Raw genomic sequence first — 24,787 nt, 5'->3', positions numbered from 1 at the left:
AGTTAAATACAGAGTGTTATCAAAGGTGAGGCTTTTTTTGACAGGTAATAGAACTCCTCCAAATAAGTCATGGTACCAGAATCGTTTATATAAAATATTCACCAGGGCTGAGTATTTCGAAACCAAAGGTAGTCGAAAATCTGAGAAATTACCGCTCCGGATCTTCATGCCTACTCAAGGTACCATACCTTGGTAGTGCTTCGGATGCAATGTTACACTACAGCGCTACAGAAAGTGACTGCAACTTGGTAATTGCATATGGGTAATCACATTCTGCAACCACTGCATGCATCCGACGCACTACCGAAACCATAGCTTTATGCTTTATGCGTAGGCTTGTGCCGGCGAAAGGTACTGGAAACCGTCAGAGTCAGCTTATGATTTTTGTGAATTTTCGGAGTGTCGCAAAGTAGTTGAAAAGTGCCTCACGTTTACTCAAACAATGAACATGTTGACGTGATATTAATTTAAATGTCCCAGTGCGGCGTGCAGGTTGTACAGAAGACGATTTCCGTTAAGAACCCAACTCATCGGATGTTCATAAACTTGGTGCTGAGATGTAGGGATACTGAACGTTTGCACGAATCCGGGGGAGCAAATGTTAGCGGGCCTGTAACAGCGCAAATGGCAGAAATCGAGGAGCAGATTCTGGACATAGTTGAGGAACAATCGACAACAAGTACTAGATCCATAGTCAGGGTCGTCGGAATGTGCCACAGTAGAAATTGAATGACACTAAGACAAGACTAATTGTACCCCTACCATTTCCAGAAAGTTCAAGCACCCCAACCAGAAAACCATCTTCGAAGAAAAGAATTCTGCCTGTGGCTTTTGAATCACTAATATTTAACAACATATCTTCTGTTTATTGAAGAAGCCACTGTCTCAAGAAATGGAGAAAACAATTTCTACAATACCCATGTATGGTCTACAGAAAATCCACACGCTATCAGAAGAACAGATTTTCAGCAAAGGTTTTCCTTGAATGTCTGGATCGCACTCCTGTGTGGAATGCTTATTGGGCCATTTTTTTCACCACCACGAATGTTAGGTGAAGATTTTCTCCATTTTCTCCAGAACAATTTGCCAGGATTACAAGAAGATGTTCCTCTCAATTTTCGACAGAGAATGTGGTTGTTACTGGATGGAGCACCACCTCACTTTCGACAAAACGTTCGAAATTATTTAAATAATGTGTTACCGAATAGGTGGATAGGATGTGGTGGATCCCTTTCTAGGCCTGCACCCTCACCGGATCTTAACCCCTGTGATTTTTTTCCTTGGGATTAAAAATTACTGTACAGTGACGGTGAACTGGATAGTGCGGACGAACTAAGACAACAACAATTGAAAATGCTTGTGAACCCCTCATCTCAAAAAACACCCTGTATTTGTTTATAAATCTCCTCGTTCGGTACCAAATTTTTCAGTTTACCCTCAACCACCTGAAGATCTTACGAGACTCACAAGAAGTTACTCCTCGTCCATGAAAACTGCATGTATAAAAAATTACGAACAAAATCGATCAATGTCCGTAAAGTAAAGTCCAGCCTCAGAGGTAAATGAAAATAAAAAACATATTTCATCCGGAGTAGAAGTAGCTGGCTTTCAATTACCCGCCGAACGCAGTTCGGCAGTTACACTTGAGCTCGCCATGAAAAGTGACACTTCTCCTCCTTATAAGATCATATTCAACTGGACTGCTCAATATTTGATTTGCTTAAAAAATTTACAAGTGACCTACGCATTTCTCTAGTGACAAAGCGTACCTAGTATTCTATAATTTATCGCCTATAATGAAATTATTCACGCACTGGGCGATTGCATTTCTACAGTCCTCTTTTTTCTCATGACATTCCCTATATTTTTTGTATACGAAGTGACATTGCTGATACATCTCCGCCAATTATTTCATTGTGTCCAATCGAAGAGTAAAAATAAAAATACTATTACACTTATGTCCGGCTTGATCGGTGATTGAATGCTTGACGGATGAACATCGATTTGTTTGGAATCGATAATTCAGTTATCAGCAGGCAGAATATCATTCTTCCATGAAATTATGATCAATGGATGTCCATTTAATGATACTTATATACAATGAAAATTTAAATGATTTATATTTTGAAATCGGATGACTGTCGTTGATCAGTGTATTAGATCTGATTCTAATAGTTTTCATAATTTCAGCCTGGGATATCGCACACAGATCCATCAAAACGTGCTTCGATGCAATCGACAATCTTGAAACTCCTCCACATCCGATAGATGCTATATGGAAGAAAGTTCAAGAATACTTCGATATAGTTAACCAACCAGACCTCCTGAATATTTTTTACGGTCCCTTCTGCAAAGCAAAGATAGCAGGTTTCTGCAAAGAAGTATCGAAGTTGGCTGGTTTAGGTGACCCGCTCGCCATCCATATATTTCAAGAAGCTGGACGATATATTGCCAAATCTATTTCAGCTGTATATCCGAAGGCTTCGCCAGAATTGACAGACAGAGTGGAAGGCCTACAAGTAGCTTGCGTGGGTTCTGTTTGGCTTAGTTGGTGTTTTCTCAAGGAAGGATTTGTAAGGCATATCGAAAACAATACTGACATCGACAAATTGTTGCTAATTAGGGTAATATCACCTGGTGGTCTTGGTGCCGCATATATGGCTTGTGATAAATTGAAGATAGATGTTTCCAGAAATTATGAGGAAAATTACGAAATACTATTTCGTTACGAAAGAAATCGCAGTTCATGTAAATGTATACGTAGCTAGAAAAAACATTTGTATCATTGGTCAATCGGTTCAGTGGGCTGGAAAATGATACATCACTACAATAAACAAATTGTAATTCAGACCTCACATTCAATATTGTACATCAGTTACATCAGTATCATAAACTTGAGATATATTTTTATGTACTTGATATTATATTAATAAATTGTTGAGTTTGATGGATTCATTCATTCAAAAATTAAAAAAATATACTGGTTGTCCCTTCCCGTCACTCCATGACTCTTTCTCATTTATGAATAAACTATGTTAAGACGAATCACGAATAATTTTTTTCCTAGGACGCCTCCAAAAATATGTGCCTCCAAATAGCACTCCCATACTAAAAAGAGGATATCCTCTTTTTAAAATCAATAATAATTTCACGATGAATAATGATGTGACCTATGAATATGAATAAGATGATTTTATACAGATTTCTAGGTCCACGATTTGATCACAAAACCATTATTTGGAAAACATGCCAACTTGTTTCAACTTTATTCGAAAGTCTTCATCAGGGCTCTGAAATGGTACAACATGAACTACAATAATCTTAAAAATTATACAAACACACAATACATGGTCTTTAGAATAAGGAGGAAGAAGAAGAAGATCTGGTTGGTGTAAACTTGTGTAGAATTTTCCGTGTAAGGCTTTTGTTTTCCAGCTCTGTCTCAATTTTTCAGATGGGTCTTCTTCTGCGTCCTGTTCGTTGTTTATTTCAATGTACTGGGCCGATATCCACTGATGTACAGGTAAGTTGTTCTCCCTGAAAAACTGAAAAACAATGTTGTTCGTATTCTTCTGTCCAGTCTTTCCAGATATGTTTTGGACCAATCAAGGATCCCAGTCGAATAAGAAAAAGTTGGTATGGCCCAGGTGTATGGCTGTGATTTTAATTTTTGCTGACAGTTGTGAGCTGATTATTTTCTTGACTCGTGCGATGAGTTCTGTTTCTGCAGCATTTTTGTTTTCTTTTTGTTCTATTTCGTACGTCTGTATCCCTAGATATTTGTATGTGTTCTCTGTCCCCAAGTTTGCCATTTCTCTTCCATTCGCCATCTTTATGTTTTCTCTTTCCACCAGCTTTCCCCTCTTCACTTCCACCGTGGCGCCCTTTTCTAGGCCAAATGACATCCCAATATCTGCGCTGAAACCTCACACGAGTTCGAGTTCTCCTTCCAGTTGTTTCCTCCCTCTATCAAACAGCTTCAGATCATCCATATAGAAAAGATGGGTTATTTTGGTTTGATCGTTGATTGTGTAACCGTACGGTGAACTATTTAGCATGTTGCTGAGGGGGTGCAAACCATCGCCCTGGAATATGCCGTTCCTAATTTTTAGTTCTTCCGTACTATAGGTGGTAGTTCGTGTTTTAACAGACAATGTTGTGCGCCATGTTGACACTAGGCTTTTGACTAGATTTATTACCAGTCTGTTCACCTTGTATATCTCCAAGATCTCAACCAGCCAGGAGTGTGGCACCGAATCATATGCCTTCTGGAAATCGATCCAGACCATCGATATGTTCTTCAGTATCTTTTTTGCCTGTCTGGTAAGCATATTGTCGATCACCAGGAGTTCCTTACTCCCACGTCCTTTTTCTTTGCACCCATTTTGCTCCCATGCCATGATGTTATTTTGCTTCAGGTGGATTCGTATTTGATGGCCTATCGATTGAAATTTTCAATGTGACAGTGTATCTAACAAAACTGTGAAAATGTTAACTGTTTAATGTTTGTATCTATCATTGCACTACAAAAGCTAATACTGTTTTATACGATTTAAGTTGAATTGATATGCTCAGAACTTGATAGCCTTGAGATATTAGCTTCTTTGAATGGTTTTAATGTCATTGCGAAGACCAGGGAGGTTCGCTTATTTTTGTTTTCTGGTGTAACAGGTTTTACAGTTTATTGTTTTTAGTTTTGCTTTTATTTTATCTGAACCGTAGTATTGACACGCATGCCCGTGACTTAAGCGAAGTCCTGTGTGGTATACCTCTGAGCAATGCTATGGTAGATCATGATAATTTACACTTTATTGTTTTTGGTTTCGAGGCATTTGCACGGGATTTCGACTTCGGATTCGCAATCTACGCCCCAAAATTAGTAAGTACTGAATTTTTCATCCGTATTTCTTGATGGTGGCATGTTCTCCATAATTACCCGATCTTCATATCTCCCTTCTTTTTTTTCTTGTTTCCCCGGTTTCTATCCCCTCACTTTCCTACACTCTTGATTTCCTGATTTTCAACTTATCTATTCATAGACACTATTCACAAATTTTTATAATCTAAATTTTTCATTTTCAGTTATTGGCCTCAATAGATATTGGATATGAATTTTGAATATCAGTATAAAAATATGTACTTCAACTTGAATATATAAGTAATATATCATAATGTATCCTTTTCAAATGTGATTTGGAATTTTATATTGAACGTAATACTTTGAACCATAACAATTCCCCTAAAATTCGTTGATATTTGAATAAATTAAAATTATGCAAATAGAAACTAATTTTATGAACCTTCCTGATTCATATCCTTTTATAATCAAAAATGCTTTCTATATTATATATTCCTTTAATTGCACCAGTATTCAAATCTTTAAATAGATAACTGTTCACAGGATGTTCTTTTTCAACTCTATATGGTCCATCAAATGGAAATAAGAATTTAGCACATCTATCTTCTCTTCTGTTAGATACTCTCAATGTTTTAACTATTACTAAATCTCCTTTTTTGAATTTTGTTTTCTTTTTATTTCTTTTTTTCATTTTCTTCAAAAATTTAGCTGCATTCATTTCCATTCTTCTATTGACTTCATTCACAATCTCTTGATATTGTCTGTTGTTTTCAAATTCCCATTTTCTTTCAGGTAATTCATTTTTCATCAATACTATTGGGCATTCTTCAGTATTCGTATTCGGCACACAATTCATGAATTTCTCCACTTTATGTAAATTATTTTCCCATTCTGTGTGGTCATCAGGATTTATAATTCTCAAAAATTTTATTACTTCTCGTATATATCTCTCTGCTGGATGTCGAATACTTGTAAATCTTAATTGTATTTCATTTTCACTGCAAAACCTTTCAAATCTTTCATTTCTGAAATATGTGGCATTATCAAGTATACAAGCCTTAACTGCTCCCAACTCGTCCATATATTGTCTGAATTTTCTTTTTATTTCTTCACAATTTGTTTTTTTACATGGATACAATTTAACGTACTTTGAAAAAATATCCAAAATCACTAAAATATGTCTATTTCCACTTTTGCTTGGTATCAGATCACTCAGAAAATCAATTGCTACTAAATCTAATGGCTTATTTGCTGTTATTGTTTTTGTTTGATTAATATTTGTTCTATTTTTATTCTTGCTTAATTGACATATTCTACATGTAGATGTTATTTCCTTTGCTAATCTTTGGTCATGCTTTGTGATGTAATTTTCTCTGAATAACAACCATAACTTCCTTGATCCAATATGTCCATATTCCTCATGTAGATATTTTAAAATTCTTCTGCATAAATCTTCTGTAATAACATACAATTCTTTATTTTGTTCTTTCTTTAAATATATTTCATTTTTCAATTGGCATTTTTGTTTTTCTTTATCTTCTAATTGTTGCTGTGACTCAATAATCATATCTGAAGAAAAAATTCCATCTGCATCTTTCATTACATTAATCCCTATATATTTTTGATTAACCTTTTTCTGGTTTCCTTCTCTTGATAATATATCTGAAATCACATTTGATTTTCCTGGTATATGTCGAATTTCAAAATCATACTCTTGTAGTAAAAGAGCCCATCTATGTATTCTGCTATTTCCAAATCTATTCTTCAATATGTTTGTGAGTGCTGAATGATCTGTTTCTATATAGAATTTATCACCCAGTAAATAAAACCTCAATTTTCTTATACAAAATATGATACTTGCTAATTCTAATTCGGATACACTATAATTTTTCTCATATGGTTTTGTGATTCTTGAAATAAAACATATTGGGACCTCCTTATCTTGATATTTTTGAAATAACACACCTGCAAATTTTTCTTTTGATGCATTCGTTTTTAATATGAAAGGATAGTCATAATTTGGATGAAATACTTTCAATTGTTGAGTTAATGTTTTTTTTAATTCTTCAAATGCCATGTTTCGTTCATCATTCCATTTCCATTTTACACCTTCCTTAAAAGTTCTATCAACTTGATTTCCTTCTGACTTAAATCTGGAATCAATCTTTTGAAATAATTAATCATTCCTAAAAATCCCCTTAACGTTTTCAAATTCTTGGGTGTCTTATATTCTTGAATTGCTTTTATCTTGTCATCGTCCATTTCCAGTCCCTCTTGATCTACTTTATATCCTAAATATGTGATTTGCTCTTGATAAAATTTACATTTTTCCAAATTAATTTTTAATCCTGCCTCTTCTAATTCCTTCAATACAATTTCAATATGTTTCAAATGGTCCACTTCATCATCTGAGAAAACCAATATATCGTCCACATAATGTAAGATAAAATCTTCATATTTGTCAAAAATCTGATGTAGTGCTCGAACTAATGCTGAACATGCACTCTGTAAACCAAATGGCACTACTTTAAATCTATAAATAACTCCATCAATGGAAAATCCTGTGTAATCTCTACAATTTTCTGCTAATGGAATTAACCAAAAACTATGCTTCAAATCTATTTTAGAGAAAATTTTGGGTTTTGTAATTCTTCCAAAAATTGCTTCAATATTCATTGGTGCTTCGTATTGTGGTACTGTATACTTGTTAATATTTCTTGCATCTAAACATAAACGTAAATCTCCATTATTCTTCTTCACTACTACTATTGGATTGATGTATCTTGTTCTACTTTTTTCTATAATTCCATTCTCCAGCATCTTATTAATTTCCTCTGCTACTTCTTTTCTGTATCGATATGGTATTGGATAATTCTTTGATTTGAAATTTTCAATTCCTTTTACTTCCAATTTATGAACATAACTTTTTGCTTTTCCATTCCCACTCATCATGATACCCTTATACTATTGTAATAATTCTTTTATTTCATTTTTAATTCTCTCAGGACATGATGGTTCCTTCATTGCCTCTTCTGATATAATATTCAATTGTTTATTTTCTTCTCCTTTTATCAATCCATTTTCATGTTCAAAATGAATTACTGATGAATTCAGTTGAATTATTCTGTTTTTATAATCAATGATTATCTTGTGTTTTTCTAATTCATCACATCCTATTACCATATCGTATTCAATCCCCTTCACCACAAGAAATTGTACCACAATATCTTCCTTCAAATATAAATCTGCTATAATTGAATTGTTCACCTCCATTAATTATTTTCCATTAGCACTCATTAAATTTATTTTTGGAATTTTGATTACTTCATTTTCTAATTTCAAATTATTCACCAAATTTTCATTAATTAATGATACTTCCGAACCAGTGTCTATTAAAATGGAAACATTTTGGTCTTTGAATTTTCCTCGTAATATAATCAATTTGAAATCTTCTCGTGTATTAATATTTTCTTCTAGATCAACAAAGTCTGATGGATGTTCATAATGGATGGTATTATTTCTTGAGACTCCTGTTCTTCCATTCTTAGACAACTCATATTCTGAAATCTTCTTGTGTCTGATCTTCCTGCATTTTCTTCGTCATAATTCCTGTTTCTGTTTCCTTCTGTTCGTTCTCCACCATTTCTTTCAAAATCCCCTCTTCTGAATTTATCATTATACTGTCTATTATTATTATAATTTCTATTATTATTATAGTTTCTATTATTATTATAGTTTCTATTATCAAAATTTCGATTATTTCTATTATCTCTCTCTCTGCCATTGTCAATATTCATATGGTTCCTGTAATTTCTATCCCTTCCATTTTCATTATTATTATTATTATAATTCCCATATGGTCTATTTCTTTGTTTTATGTCATTTTCTATCGCATTCAAATATAAAGAAATTTCTGGTCCAAAATGTCGGCTTATACATTTTATTATTTCTTCTTGTTGCATCATTGGATCTAAATGCTTGGCCATATTAAACAATTTTAAAGAATAATCATTCAAATTGCTACTCCTTTGGTAATTAAAATTTCAAATTTCCCCATATTAGTTCCTGTCTAACATTATTTTGTTGCACAAATCCCCAGAAGTAATCTAAGAATCTAATTTCAAATTGCTGCAAATTTTGTATTTCTTCTTCTCGGCTTGCAAACCATAATGATGCACTGGATGTCAAATATGTTTTAATAATATTCTTTTGTACTTCCCAATCATGTACTGCTTTCAATTTACTTTTTATATCATTTATGAAAATTTTTGGATGCAAATGTTTCATGTTTCCGTCAAATTTTTGTATATTTTCATTGTTCATCAAAACACTTGGAAATGGATTTATTCTATTTTTATAAATCTCTTCCATTAAATGTTATTCTTCTCTTCTTGTTTTACTTGTATGTATCGAATTTTTTCTTCTTGTTGTTGTTGGTACATTTTGAGTTGTTCCTCTACCTCCACTGTGATATTTTGTTCATATTTATTTATTTTATCTATTGCAATATCCATTTTTGTTTCTACCTCATGATTTATTTCATTTATTTTATTTTCATTATCTTTTATTTTTGTAATGATTTCATCTTTCTCATTTTTCATTGTATTCCTTAAGTCTGATATTATATCATCAAATTTTTTATTCTGTTCTTCAAATCTTGTGTTCATATTTTCTAATAACTTCACAATTTTATCCATTTGACTCTCTCCTGTACCTTGATCTCTGATTATTTCTTCCTCATCAAGTATTTCATTTTCTTCATTTCTTTTATTTCTTAATTCCATTTTGCGGTTTGCCATTTGTATCTTACTTGGAATATATAATATATATATAAAAAAAATATAATGAATCAAGAAATTTGATAAATGCCTTTCAATAACTCTTAATATTATAAGAAATGAAAATTTTCTGCCCCACGTTGGGCGCCAAATTTGTTATGATTCCTTTTATTTGTTTTTTCGTTAGAGATGAGAATGAATTTTAGAATCGAATAAATGATAAAATTAAATTTTGAAATTCCCGGTAGACTCTATCACTATTGAGGATTCAAGAAAAATGAAAAATTTATATATATTAATATAACATTTAATGCCATTAAAAAAATAATCTCAATTCAAAATTCTCGAAATATTCTAATTAAATTCCTATAATTAATTAAATCTAATTCTATATGAAAAGGAAAACTACACTTACATCTATGTTACTGACTAATCTATGGTCCAATATCCACAAATTCAAAATGTAGGTTATGTTTATCTTTAAAGTTTATTTCACACCAAAATGCTCCTTGGCTTCTTGTTGTCTGGATATGATGCTTTCAGCTATTATTTCTAGGTCCTTTCACCGTTGAATTGGTTGCTCAGGATCACAATGAATGTTACTTTTATGAAAGTAATTCAACAGCCAGTAGTATACTTCCAAATATATAAATATTATCGTCTTGATATGGTAATACCTTCTGTTTCTACTTCAACTGAGTTTTTCGGCTTCAATTTCCAATTATTCAAACGATTTGTCCTTTTCACAATTTCTGCAATGCTTCTTTCTACTCTCGATCTTCATATCTCCCTTCTTTTTTTTCTTGTTTCCCCGGTTTCCATCCCCTCACTTTCCTACACTCTTGATTTCCTGATTTTCAACTTATCTATTCATAGACACTATTCACAAATTTTTATAATCTAAATTTTTCATTTTCAGTTATTGGCCTCAATAGATATTGGATATGAATTTTGAATATCAGTATAAAAATATGTACTTCAACTTGAATATATAAGTAATATATCATAATGTATCCTTTTCAAATGTGATTTGGAATTTTATATTGAACGTAATACTTTGAACCATAACAATATATATATATATATATATATATATATATATATATATATATATATATATATATATATATATATATATATATATATATATATATATATATATATATATATATATATATATATATATATATATATATATATATATATATATATATATATATATATATATATATATATATATATATATATATATCACTCAAACAATACAAAACAAATGTAATAAATATATAACAAAAATGCAACAGGAAAATTATATAACCTCGTAAAGCTCGTGAGATGAGAACGTACAACTCTGTAGCACCAAGAATATATAGTAACCCGAAGGTACATAAAACAGACTACCCATTGAGACCCATCATATCTAGCATAAATAGCCCAACAAGTTCTCTAGCAAAATTTATAGCTGATATCTTGAAGGCGGCATACAATAATGACAATAGGTACTATGTTAAGGACACGTTTCAGTTTGCTCATGAAATTAACGGTTATGACATACCGGACGACCCCAGACTAATATCTCTGGATGTAGTAAACCTCAATTTAGACAAGGATGAAATAATAGCACTATTAAGACTAAAATGGGATGACATAAAAGATCACACAAGTATGGATATGGAACTGTTTATGGAAATAACCACTTTTATACTGGAAAATAATTATTGTATGTTCCGGGGAAAATTCTATCTACAGGTTTTTGGGTGTGCAATGGGCTCGAAGTTATCACCAATACTAGCACAATACGTCATGGACCATTCAATAGATTCAATCATAGTCAAGTTGCCATATAAAGTAGAGATTTTGAAGAAATTTGTCGACGATATCTTCATGATAGTTCCATTTTTACATATAGAAACCACACTGAAATGTTTCAACACTTATAGCAAAAATCTTCAATTCACCCTAGAAGAAGAGGATTATGAACAATCATTACCATTCTTGGAAACAAAAGTCGTAAGACAAAACAACAAAGTTAAATTAAAGTGGCATAAAAAAGAAACACACTCTAACAAAATCATTCACTTCAAATCTGGACACAACATAAATATATATACACAAAATAAATATCATGAAACAAATGAAAGACAGAATTAATAAAATATGCCATGAATCATTCAAACAAGAATGTGAGAGAAAATTATCGGAACTTCTCAGACAAAATGGATATCCAGCCGGAATGGTAAATAAACTTTTATATGCAACACAAGAAACATCGAACATAGATACAGGAGCAAGAGAGAATATTATATCTGATGGACCTCATTTAACATCGTACCCAAATATTTATGGCCTCACGAACAAGTTAAAGAATGTATTTAAACATGAAAATGTAAAAATTGCAGTTTATAATACCAAAACTGTTGGAAATCTTTATAGTAAAATAAAGGACCCCATCCCTATACCCGTAAAGAGTAATGTCGTATACCAAGTGGAGTGTGGAACATGCAATAAAAAATATATTGGACAAACATCCCAATGGGTCAAGAGTAGGATGGCATTGCACAAATCGGACATAAAAAAACAACATGAAAGATGTGCACTGGCAACACATGCACATAATTTAGACCATTGTATAGACTTTGAAAACGTAAAAATATTGAAATCAGAGAAAAATTATCATAAAAGAATAATACATGAAATGATACAGATACATAAAAACGAAAATGTAATAAACAAGAAAATGGATACTAATAAATTGAGCCATATATACAGTTATTTATTGAAAATGTCTATGCATGAAGAATTTTATGATGGCCCTCTAGATGAATAAGGAACCAGAAAACAGGAGACTGCAATGGAAACAATATTCAGTGGTGAACAGCGGACCACAAAACAACAAAAAGTAACATAACCTTATTAACAAAAACTGAAATGAATCAAAACAAACTCTTTTGTGTGTTTTTATTGTACTTTAAATTATTTTTTTCCTTGTGACTAGATTTATAATGTTTTTAAAATCAAAATGACGAATGTTGAAGCTTTGATGAAAGTTTACAAATAAACCTCACATTCGGTAAGTGAAAATTTAAGAGAAACAAATATGTAAGATTGATATTAAACATGATTATACTTTTTAGAAGCCCTGAAGAAGCATTAAACAAATGCGAAAGCTCGGCGAAGAATAAAGAGAAAAAACACCAATATTCTCCTTAATTGAGTCAATAACCCTTACCTTATACCTACTCAAAATACTTGAAAGTAGACTCTGATTTCAGTAAAAAAATCTTATATATATTATATACATATATATATATTTTTTTTTTTTAAATTTCACACGTAATTGTGGGGTTGATCTTCCCGGATTTAACCATCAAGAGAAGATATTCCGACTAGTATAGTGAGACTACTCGTCTTATTATGTTGACGGTGCCCAATATTACGGCTTTCTGCATCCAAGTTACAGTGTTGGGAGGTAGTTGTAGTTCCTCTAGGTGCGAGACAGTTTTCTTCAGCACAAGATCAGGTACTGTCCTGACTTTTTTTAGATTCCACATGCTCTTGATCTGCTGAGCTAGTGCCTCGTATTTATTGATCTTTTCTCCATATACCTTCGTCATATTATAGTCCTGGGGAACCGCAAAATCTATAATGGTGGCTGTTTTTCCATTTTTGTCCCAAAACACCATATCAGGCCGGTTGTGTTCGACTCCTATGTCAGTTCTTATTGTAAAGTCCCAATAAACTTTTGTGTGCTCGTTCTCCAGGATTGGTTGTGGAGTATACAGGTGGTGCTGGGTGAAGTGTTGCAGAAGCTGTTTATTGAGGCAAAGCAGTTGGTGGACAACCTTCCCCATATTGTCATGACGAGATAGCTACCTGGTGCCTGCCATCACAGAGCATGCCGCTGATAAGTGCTGAACCGTTTCTTCTGCATTATCGCATAGTCGACATTTCGTGCTATCCACTTGTTTTTTCATTATATGGAAGGTGTAATTTCTTGTAGGAACTACCTGGTCCTGAATGGCAAATACTGTTCCTTCCGTCTGAGGGAACAGGTATCCTTGAGTGAGATAATTATTGGATGCCTCTTTATCTATGCCCTCCTTGTGCAAGCTCGCGTAAAACCTTCCATGCAGTTGTTTGGATTGCCATCTTTGTCTCAGATCATCCATCATATCGCCGCCAGATTCATTTTCATTGATGTTATTTGGAGTGAAAAAGGCATTTATCTGTTGTGTTACCCATTGGTGAACGGGTAAGTGTGTTTTTTCAAAACAGATCTTCATTTCGGCTTGTTCTTTCCGGCAGGTTTTCTCTATGCAGCTCAGGCCTCTGCCTCCCTCTCTTCGAGGTAAATACAGCCGCTCGATAGCAGAGTTAGGATGCAGAATGCCAAATTGGGTCATTGTTGTCCTGATTTTCCTGTCCATGGACTGCAGGTCTGTACTGGACCAGGAGAGCACCCCAGCTGTATAAAGGAATGATGGTATTGCCCATATGTTGATAGCCATGATCTTGTTCTTAGCAGACAACTGGGTTCTAAGTATGATTTGCGTTCTCCTTTCCAACTCTTTTTTAACCAGTTCTTTGTTCTCTTGTTGTTTTGTTTCAATTGTTTGTTGTATGCCCAGATATTTGTACCTTTCTTCTGTACTGAGATTTGTGATTTCCGCTCCGTCTCTCATTCTGAGATCTTCTTCCTCAACTATCTTTCCTCTCTTGATTACAATTGCTGCACACTAATCCAGTCCTAGGCTCATCCCGATATCCATGCTGAACTGTCTAACTATCTCTAGAAGCCCCTCCAGTTGTGGTCTTCCTCTTGCATATAATTTTAAATCATCCATGTAGAAGAGGTGGGTGATTTTTTCCCTATCCGTGAACGAATACCCATAGTTGGAGCGATTGAGGATGTTACTCAGGGCGTTGAGGGACAAGCAGAACCAGGAAGGACTCAAACTGTCACCCTGAAAAATGCCTCTCTTTATTTTAATTTCTCTTCCGGTTGATTTTCCATTCACCTTAATCGTTGTTCGCCATGTGACCATCGTAGTTCTGAGAATTTCGATTACTCGTCGTTCCACGCCATAAATTTCTAAAACCTCCAGCAGCCATGAGTGGAGCACCGAGTCGTAGGCCTTCTGATAATCTATCCATGCCACAGCTAAGTTTTTGTTCTTTCTTTACCTGCTTACCTGCTTGGTAATTGCGTTGTCTATTACCAGGAGTTCCTTACTGCCCCGACTTTTGATCTTGCACCCATTCTGCTCCCACGCCATGATGCTGTTATTCTTTAAGTGAGAACTGATTTTGTGGGCTAACGTTGAGGTGATGATTTTATAAGCTGACGATAAACATGTTATTGGCCTATAATTCTCAGGTAGGGTCAAATCTCCCTTTTTTGGCAGCATATAAGTTACTCCTTTTGTGAAGTAATCTGGGATGATCGTAGGATCGTCCAGTGCCTTTTCTAGAAGCCTGGCCATTGGCTTGTGTGTGGAGGGTATTGATTTCCACCATAGATTAATAAAACAGGAGATAGAGCATTTCGACCAAAACGCATTCACAAAATACTGCCATAAATATGAATTTGGATTCTTTGGGTGGGGGAACTGGACAGGGGCTGATTCAGAACTATTTGCACTGAATATTTCAGATAGTCGGCAATAATTTTATATCGAATGGAAAATAAGTATGTTTTAATGCAAAGATTTCGAGTATTTTTTTATGACAACTATTCAAAGGGATATAGAACTAGTAATACCAAAACACCTTGTGTGAAAAAGAATTTATTTTGAATACAATGTTACCATACACTAATGGTCAATATGACCTTAACCTACATACAGTATATGATAAGTATATGTTTAGTATAAGTATATACTAAAAACTAAAAATTACTTTCATCAAATTAATTCCCTTCAAAATGGTTAATTCTCAGATCAATAGAAGTGGAAGCAGCTGAATTTTATGGAATTTGTATAATGAGAATCTGAAAGAGTTTGTTCATTGAAGAAATTCTCAAGTCTTTTGAACAGATTAGGCGGAATGAAAAAGTAATGTTATACTATAAACATCTACCAATGATTGTGAAATCAAAAAGAAATGATTTCTTTTTGCATAGAGTTAGCCATGAAAGAATCCCTAAATTCGTGATAAAGCATCATTTTTTTTCTTTTACGGGCAGTTATAAATTCAATTAAGTTATATTGCATATCAACTAATAAGCAGTGTTTTAAACTTTCATTTTTAGCAACTCAAATACTTCAACAATCTGCTTCCCCCTTCAAATTTTCATACAACCTCAAAAGTGCTTCTGGGTGTTGAAGTGCATCATAATTAAGAGCAATTTTAACGAGACTGTAAGCTTTAACTGAATAATAATGTTACTTTAAAGCAACTTGCTTGAGGTCATTGCCATATTTATGTTTTTTATGCATGCAGCTGTCTTCAAAGAAATTTTTCATAAGGTATTCGCCTCGGCTTTTCAAGCTTTCATCTTCAATTTTTCCTCCCAATGAATAGACAACGGCTTGTAGGGTAGCAAATTATTTCTTGAAGTACTGACGACACACTCGTCGTCTTAAATCGGTTTCGACTTCAATCAGCTGTTTTTCAATTTCTGTTCTCCGCGTGTTCATTCCTGCAAAAATGTTTCAACTGAAATTTCATTTCGAAATATCCTGATAACGGACATTTAATAACTCATAAAAGTAATGGGAATATCCGAGCTCCATTTGAATGGTCATAATATTTTGTTCATAATTATAGTAGTAGCATAATTTTTACATTGCCATTGAAATACATGTTACAAATGAAGAAAACTTTTTTTATTATCAAAAAAGGTTCAACGCCGTGTGCCTCAAAACATGACCTTTAATCATTTTTATGGATTTTCATTCCTAAGACGAGTTCTATTAACCATAGTAGTTTAGAGAATTTTTTGTACCACCCTGGGTGGGTATGTATCTTACTTGTTTTATTCTTGAACCACAAGACACTTTCATTTCTGCAAATCCTGAACTGGCATTCATGTTTGATGATTTTGATCCCATTTTCCTTCCATTTTCTTCAAAAACTCCAGTACTGATGACAGGCACAGTATTGGCTATAATTAAAGAATTGTTAAAGCAATTAAAATCTCGTTCTACTGTTCGTCTTGAAACCAGGAAGGATGTTTATATAAATAAGCATGATTTATTATAGGAGAAAGAGAATCTACCAAATTTCAAGTTCACCTCAAAACTAGAAGTTGTCAGAAATCACTTGCAAAATTCCAAACAAAGTGATATTCAGACAAGAAAGCGAGTTAAAAAAGTGGTAATGTACCTTTCTTACCTCACTCGGGATGGCATCTTTTTCAAATTAACAGTAAAAGTCGATTTCTCTCATTATACTGAAGTCTGGAGTGTAAATTACAAGAGAAGTGTAAATTGTTTTCATGACCCAGTCTGGTCTGGTCGTCTGGTTTTATTTCTTGGAAAACTAAAATTTAAATCAATTATTTTAATGTACAAACTCAACATTTCAATGTAAGCACAAATCATTAGATCGTATTCAAACAGAATTCGACCCTGGCGTCCCCTAACTCCCTCCCCTGATTTCATAAAGTCGTGTACTCAAACAAGAATAAAATATCAAAAACTTACCGGAATAAGTGAATCGCTTTCCTCTTCCATGTATAAATGCTTTTTTATTTCAAACACACTTTTTTACGGCACATCGTTGCATATTTTCCAAAATATTACGACGTGAATGATTGAAATAATATTTTGACAATTACAAATACACACGCCGTCTTAGAAATTTTGAAGCGATCAGGAGGGGAATACAAGCGAAAATTCATGTCATTGGTGGTTGCATGGAGTGGGAATTATTGGAAAAATGAACAGTCTGGAAAATAGCTTATGTTCCATCTAGTTAATCTATGATTTCCACCAGTAATTATGGAGACCATCGATTCCGGGTGAGGCCCAGTTCCTCATTCTTCTCACTGATGTCCTCCTCAGTAACTGTCACTGCTGGCATGGCGGGCTGATTCCTATGGTTCTCCTTTTCAGCGCGAATCCATGGTGCACTTTTGTTGTGGTGTTTTGTTTGTGACCATATCGATGACCAGTAGCTGTTCATTAACTCTTCCGTTGGTGGGGTGAATCCCTGTTCAGGCGCTTCATTATTAAGTTCTCTGAAGAAGCGCTTTTGGTTGTTCATAAACAGGTTATTTTGTTTATATCTGAGCGTCCTTTTGCTGCAATCTTTTGTTTGAGCTCTTCTGAGTGTATTCGAAGCTTCATCTTGTATTGCGAGTCCGTTTCTTTCAGTCGGATGCGTCGTGTATACAGTCTTAGCTTTTTCTGTACTTTCCTACTTATCTTTTGGCTGTTCAATGTATGTTGTATGATTCCTATTTCTTGCCTTAACGCTGTGATCTTCTTTTCTAATCTTTCCTCCCATGGTGGTTTCTGAGGTCGCCTTATGTTAATCTTTTCTTTCGTTTTCTTCAGTAGGATCATATTCGCTGTCATTGCTGCGCAATAGAGTTTGTGACACACCTGGTTAAACTCCTCCGACTCTGTAATCTCGCTTTCCAGAGTTAAGTTGATGGCCTTCATTGTATTTTTTGCTTCTGCGTCTACTATTATTCGGGATATTCTCGGTCTATTCTCTATAGGTATGCCACTCCATTTCATACTGATCTCATCGTATACGGCCTTTATCTCACGAATAGACTCATTGGGGACTGTTTCGAGCTCTAGAGGTGTCTCTCTCTCCGTATCTACATTCAGTTCACATCTTGGGTGGCTTGTCATTTCGAGGATGCTCCTCCTGATATTTCTCAGTCGGGACGATGATGATCGTAATAGTGCCTCGGTTTTCATGCTCGTTATTTCATCTGGTGATAGCAGTTTTCTGTTCTTTATGTTTCTGATCTGAGCTATTAGGTGTTTGCCAGTAAATGGCATATCTGGGTACATCTCAGCCCACTTTTCTGTCAGCTTGTTTGCATACTTTCTTGTGTTGGTCTCTCCTTCTGTCACGGTGAAGTAGGCGCTCATTAGACTTATATTTAGTTCTCTCGTCCAGCGCTGCCTACCCCGTGTGCGTGGTCGAGCGGGAGCCCTCAGATCCGAAGATTCGGAGGACTCCAAGCTTCGTCCTCGCGTGTTCATCCTATTCGAGGTGCTAGGCCTTGTGGTTCCAGTTCGCGTAGAGGCGCCACTCGCTTCGCCTTCTTCCGCTATGGACTGAGCCGGTCGTCCTCCTGGAGCAGTCCACACTCCGGAGGCGGTATCCGAGGCATTTTCCTTTCCGTTGAAAGCTTTTTCTTTTATACAATGTGAGGGTTGCTAGCCCATCACATTGGGTGACTCAGGTACGCGGGGTCGTCACTCCCCGAGAGCTCCCGCTCCCCTGCGTATTATATATATATATATATATATATATATATATATATATATATATATATATATATATATATATATATATATATATATATATATATATATATATATATATATATATATATATATATATATATATATATATATATATATATATATATATATATATATATATATATATATATAGTCATATATCCTTGAGGAGGGAACACTCCCATAGGACGCCTCCCCAGGTGGCGGATAGGGGGACGCCTCCCAGATATGGGTGGTACTGGGGAAATCAAATACCCAGGGCGGACCAAATCCGCGCTGCCTTGCGCGTAGGGAAAAGATCCTGAAGGCTAAGGGAAGGAAAACCCTGACAGAAAACCAATACGCAGGGGTGGCGTGAGCCAAAGGAGAGTGACGTCTCCGCGTACCCTAGTCACCACACCCGGCCAAGGTTAGCAACCTTGGAAGGGATCGAATTGAGTAGCTCCGATAACGAGAAGTAGAACACAGGGCGGTAGGGGGCTTCGGACCAGCCCCCTTCGGAGCCGTCCAGAGGATCGGTCTGTAGGAGGAACGTTTGGGGCGAGCGGCGCACCCCTCCGAGATGGCACCGTAAGGCCATTTCCCGCTTCTTCGCAAGGAGAAAGCTCTGACAGCTTGGGTGTACGAACTGTTCACCCCGCTGCAAGCAGGCCACAACGAGATAGGCGAACGCGTTGGACAGTCGATGATAACTGCATGGTAATGCGTTCACACTACATAGCTCTGGACCTTGTTGAGACTCGCAACACCACATACCGGAACCTACTCTTGGAGACATGGAAAGAAATCTGCCCCGAACGACCGGCCTACGCTCAACTACTCTCCAACAGGGTACGGTGGATCCTTGACAACCAAAAACTCTCTCGTGCTGAACTGGACATCATCAAGAATACCTGCTATCCTACCACTTCTGAGGAAGAGAACCCCCATCCGCCAGAGGGGCCCAGAAGGAGATCATCTGCAGGAATTAGAAGAAGTGGAATTTTTTTGGTACAACCGGAAGAAGATATCACGGAAAAATCCTTCATGAGCAACCTCTTGATGTACGCTGGACTGGCGGCCGAAAAGAGGCCGAAGATACCGAGATTGAGATACTTCCGGATAACGCGAGACCTGATGGCTAGGATGAATACAACCATGTCGGGGCATCTGACGAGCGTGAGCACACTTGAGGAGCTGGTTGATGTGATGTATGCGGGAGCCGTAACCGTGGCTGAGGCACTCGGTCAACAAATTGAACATCACCAGGGTTCACCAAGACCACCCACGGACCCACCTTGGAGGTTGCGCCTGGAAAAAAAAATTACAGCTTTGAGAAGAAAGATTGGGGTAGTTCATACCTACCTGAATTCGGCAACACCAACAGCAAAAGTCGATGAAGCTGCCAGGAAAGTAGCTTCCGAGTCCCGCATCAGGCGCAGGGACCCCACCTTCAGGGAAAAATTGGCCGTTGCTTCCGATCATCTGAAACAAAAAATCAAGGCGTTAGGAAACCGCATCAGAAGGTATAACGAGAGAACTAAGCGCTATAAGAATAACAACCTCTTCTATAAAAATCAGAGACAGTTCTTCAGATCTCTGGAAAACGCAGAGGGAAAGGATGACGAAGCACTGGACCCTAAGGCAGCGCGTGACTTCTGGTCTGGAGTCTGGGCGAGGGAGAGTGCCCCTGATGAAAATGCCTACTGGATAGAGGAGGCACATCAGAAGATTCCTAGTGTGCTTATGGAGGAGATACGGGTGCAGAAATCGGACATAGTCGAGACACTTAAGAGATCTAGCAACTGGGCAGCTCCGGGTCCGGACAAGCTGCATAACTACTGGTGGAAGTACTTCGATAGTGTGCACGACAAGTTGGCGATACTTTTACAGGACGCCCTGAACAACCCTGCGTCGATACCTGGTTTCCTCACACTTGGAGTTACATACCTCATCCCTAAGGACGGCGACAGAAAAAACTCCAAAAACTACCGCCCAATAACTTGCCTCTCATCGCTGTATAAGATCCTGACTGGAATTATCACCAAATACCTCGGCAAGCATATCAGAGACCATAACCTGATGACTGAAGAGCAGGCAGGGTGCCGAGACAAAACGAAAGGGTGCAAAGAGCTTCTAATCATCGACCACATTGTCACCAAACAGGCGCGGAAGAAACTCAGAAATATCTCTGTTGCCTGGGTCGACTATAAGAAGGCCTTTGACTCCGTCCCGCACACATGGTTGCTGAAGGTGTTAGAAATGCATGGAGTGGCCGACAAGGTTATCCAAATACTGGGGCATCTCATGAAGACCTGGAGGACCTCCCTGTGCGTACGCACGAAAAGAAGTCTTATAGAATCGCCAGTTATAAAGATCAGCAGGGGCATTTTTCAGGGTGACACGTTGAGCCCCATGTGGTTTTGTCTGGCACTAAATCCCCTCAGTATTATTCTGAAGAACACGAAGTACGGATACGTTGTCAACAAGAGCAGACAGGTCGCTATCTCTCACCGCATGTTTATGGACGACCTGAAACTATATGGCGCCAACCCAGAACAACTGAGGAGAATGCTTGAAGTGGTCGCAGCCTTCAGCGAATCAGTTGGGATGGAGCTGGGTGTCGAGAAGTGCGCCGTTTTGGATGTCCGAAGGGGCAAGATCGAGGACACTAGGGAGGGAGCAACACTGACCAGTAACATAACAATACCGGCTTTGAGCAAAGAAGTCCCTTACAAATACCTGGGCATCAAGCAAGCACTGGAAATAAAAACTCCTGAAATGAAACAGTCCTTCAAAGAGAAGCTCCTGGCTAGGGTTGCGCTGCTGCTGAAGTCGAAACTGAACTCAAAGTCCCTCTTCACTGCCATATATATCTGGGCGATCCCGAGTGTGACCTACTCTTTTGGTGTCCTCACCTGGTTAACAACTGAACTCCGCGCACTGGATAGAGAGATCAGATCTGTTCTGACTAAGTATGGAGTTCACCATCCTCACTCCTCTACCATAGGACTATACCTTCCACGACATCAGGGGGGGAAGAGGACTAACAAGCTTAGAGGAAGCTCATGCAAAAATTGTCAGTGATCTGAGACAACACTTCCTGAAGAACAACTCACCTCTCTCTAAAGCGATCCGTGAAGCTGATGATGGAGTCTCTGCATTAAAGCTTGCAGAACCGGGATACCAACTTCCCCAGCGCTCTGTAGAGGAGCGTATTCAGGAGTGGAGTGCTAAGGCCTTGCACGGCAGATACCCAACCCACCTGCAAAGTAGAGACGTTGAAAGATCAGAATCGCTTACATATCTGCGTGCAGGCTACTTTTACCCGGAGACGGAAGGAAGAATTTGGGCTATTCAAGATCAGGTGATGCCAACCCGGATGTATATGAAGCACATCGCCAAGCAGGATGTTCCATCGGATAGGTGTCGGAAGTGCGCCCAGGGCTCGGAGTCTATTCAGCACGTCACCTCCTCGTGCCCTATCCTGGCCCCCAGGGAATACCTCGATAGACATAATGCGATGGGGAAGATTTACCACCAGCAGATTGCCCTGAAAATACTATTACTTCAGAATGAGGTCGAACAACATCTGTACTTACCTAAAACCCTCCTGGAGAATCAGCGCTATAGGATGTACTGGGACGCTACGCTCGTGACCGACAGAGGAGTGGCGCATAATAGACCGGATGTTGCCCTCTTCGACAGAGAGAAAGGAACGTGTTTGCTGATGGACTTCACAGTACCAGCGGATGAGAACCTGGCAAAAGAGTACTCGGAGAAAGTAAGCAAATACTCCGAACTGGCCTTCCAACTTCGTGAAATGTACAACCTGAAATCTGTGAGTGTGCTACCGCTGATTATCTCGGTGAATGGGTTGATAGAAAGGCACTTACCTGAAAATACTCGGAGACTTTGCCTGGGCCAGCATGTGATATCTAGCTCGCAGAAGCAGATCATCTTGAGCACGGCGAGAATTGTCAGGAAATTTCTCCAAGGTCCTTAGCAGCAATGCACATCTTGGCCTTTGAGCCCGGTGTGCACGACGTTTCTGCCCGCGTAGGTCGCGGTGATTAAAAAAAAAAAAAAAATAAAAAAAAAATATATGACTAACGTTGAGTTCCAAGACATTTTGTACATATGGAAAGAGCATATACATCCGATTGTATATCGGTTCATTTTACCATATATTAGTTCGAGAAAGCTTTGGTTACATCAAACTCAATATACTCATTGTTGTTTAACTTTTATATCAATTTTTGCATGCAATGTCTAGTTCCAAGACCTTGCCTAAAAAAGTTGTTTAATGTTGATTGCCTAGATTTCCTCATTTTAAATAATTATACATGTTGGACATGTGTTGATTATATGTCCTGAAGTAATAAACTTAGTAGAAAATGTTAGGATACGAAATTTCTCCTACTATGAAAAAAATTAAGAATGAATTATTTACTTTAAAGTCCTAACCACACAAAGTTCCTTTCTTCAACGGCCTTAGGTACCTTTTTATCATTGAATATTTAAATTTTCGTCACAATTCTGATTGGTATTGATTAAGCTTATCTTATTTCAAATCAATTAGTTTCCGAGATAACGAATTCCAAAAATTACTCATCGCATGTCCGGCTTCAAAAAAATAATTAGGTAGGCTCCGTGTCGAAACAACACCCTGTATATCATTATACATAATTTTCAAAACGAGCTTCTATTACACATGCTCTGTAAGTACGTGACTGTCCGCTCAACATTTGCAACCCCTTTTTCAAATACATTTGATTTCTACCGATTGCCCTGAAACGTGTAGCAAATCTTCAGATTCGGTGACAGTACAATGTACAATTATCTTCGTGTGATGGAAAGACTCGGTTAGTTGAACACAGTATATGCTGACTTGATCAGTCTTTTCTCATAACTGCCTCAATTAAGGTATCAAATGAAGGAGCTCGGATAGTGAAAAATCGAAGATGGACGCGCCATAAGATGGCGTTTTGCATAGTCCATTTTCACAACTCCATCGTCATTTCCCAATGACGATCTGAATATTTTATTCTCACAACTCGCTCAGTTTTGGTATATACAGGGTGAGTCAAAAATGTGTCCGAGCTTTCTGGGGGTGATAGTACATTGAAAAGTAAGTATAGTCTGATATAAACTCCAAGTCCAAAATGCATATTGAGGTAGATATATCCTTCCAAAGTTGATAAAATTAATTTCTCCAAATAACTGTTAAACGGTTGAAATTTCGTGCATAAATGTATGTTGTTGAAATACATTTTTTATTACACTTCTATATTTCTGTCTGATATTGTTAGAAAGGGTGTTCTTAGAGGATGAATCATTATTTTTTTGGTACTTCTTTCGTTGATTCGTTTTGTTGAAAAAAATAGAAGCATTCGGTGGAGCGAAGAAAATTACATGAAAAAGGTACTCTTCTCCAAATACGAGATATTTGAGTTCTTGTTGTCACATGATGTCAGCAGATTCATTCATCGCGAGATCCATCGATGACGATGTTTTAGCAGGCCATGAACAATTCTGTTCTGAATTTTGTCGATGATATAATCATCTCTGCATAAAACTTACAGCAGCATTTGCATTTCCGAAGCACCCTCCAAGCATCAAAAGCATATCAGTTTGTTCAGAGAACGAATAACCTCCCATTTCTTAAAATTCCAGTTGAAAATAGCAAAAAATAAGCAGAAAAACCACACGAGAAATTAACTACAACAATGTTCATGACA

The 24,787-nt window shown here is 36.7% G+C and overlaps 2 protein-coding genes and 1 long non-coding RNA gene across 4 annotated transcripts in view; 2 read left to right on the top strand and 1 right to left on the bottom strand.

Annotated features, from left to right (window-relative positions):
* The window catches only part of LOC123314406 (N-acetyl-D-glucosamine kinase), a 103,976-nt gene extending 101,029 nt beyond the window's left edge, over positions 1-2,947 (top strand). For both annotated transcript variants that reach the window (XM_044899694.1, XM_044899693.1), the window contains exon 4: positions 2,191-2,947. In XM_044899694.1, coding sequence (XP_044755629.1) covers positions 2,191-2,768 — 578 coding nt within the window. In that variant the 3' untranslated portion in view covers positions 2,769-2,947. The remainder of the gene's footprint in view (positions 1-2,190) is intronic.
* Positions 2,948-10,199: 7,252 nt separating this feature from the next.
* Positions 10,200-10,665, top strand: LOC123314408. Its single transcript, XR_006537812.1, has 2 exons — positions 10,200-10,306; positions 10,556-10,665. It is a non-coding gene; the product is annotated as an uncharacterized LOC123314408 (long non-coding RNA).
* Positions 10,666-17,840: 7,175 nt separating this feature from the next.
* Positions 17,841-18,689, bottom strand: LOC123313979. Its single transcript, XM_044899090.1, has one exon. It carries the CDS (start codon positions 18,687-18,689, stop codon positions 17,841-17,843), a length of 849 nt encoding a protein of 282 aa, XP_044755025.1.
* Positions 18,690-24,787: the final 6,098 nt, after the last annotated feature.

The sequence above is a fragment of the Coccinella septempunctata genome, chromosome 5, assembly GCF_907165205.1.
Source record: "Coccinella septempunctata chromosome 5, icCocSept1.1, whole genome shotgun sequence".
NCBI lineage: Eukaryota > Metazoa > Arthropoda > Insecta > Coleoptera > Coccinellidae > Coccinella > Coccinella septempunctata.
The sequence above is the reverse complement of the archived record's forward strand: the minus strand, read 5'-3'. Positions and strand labels throughout refer to the sequence as shown.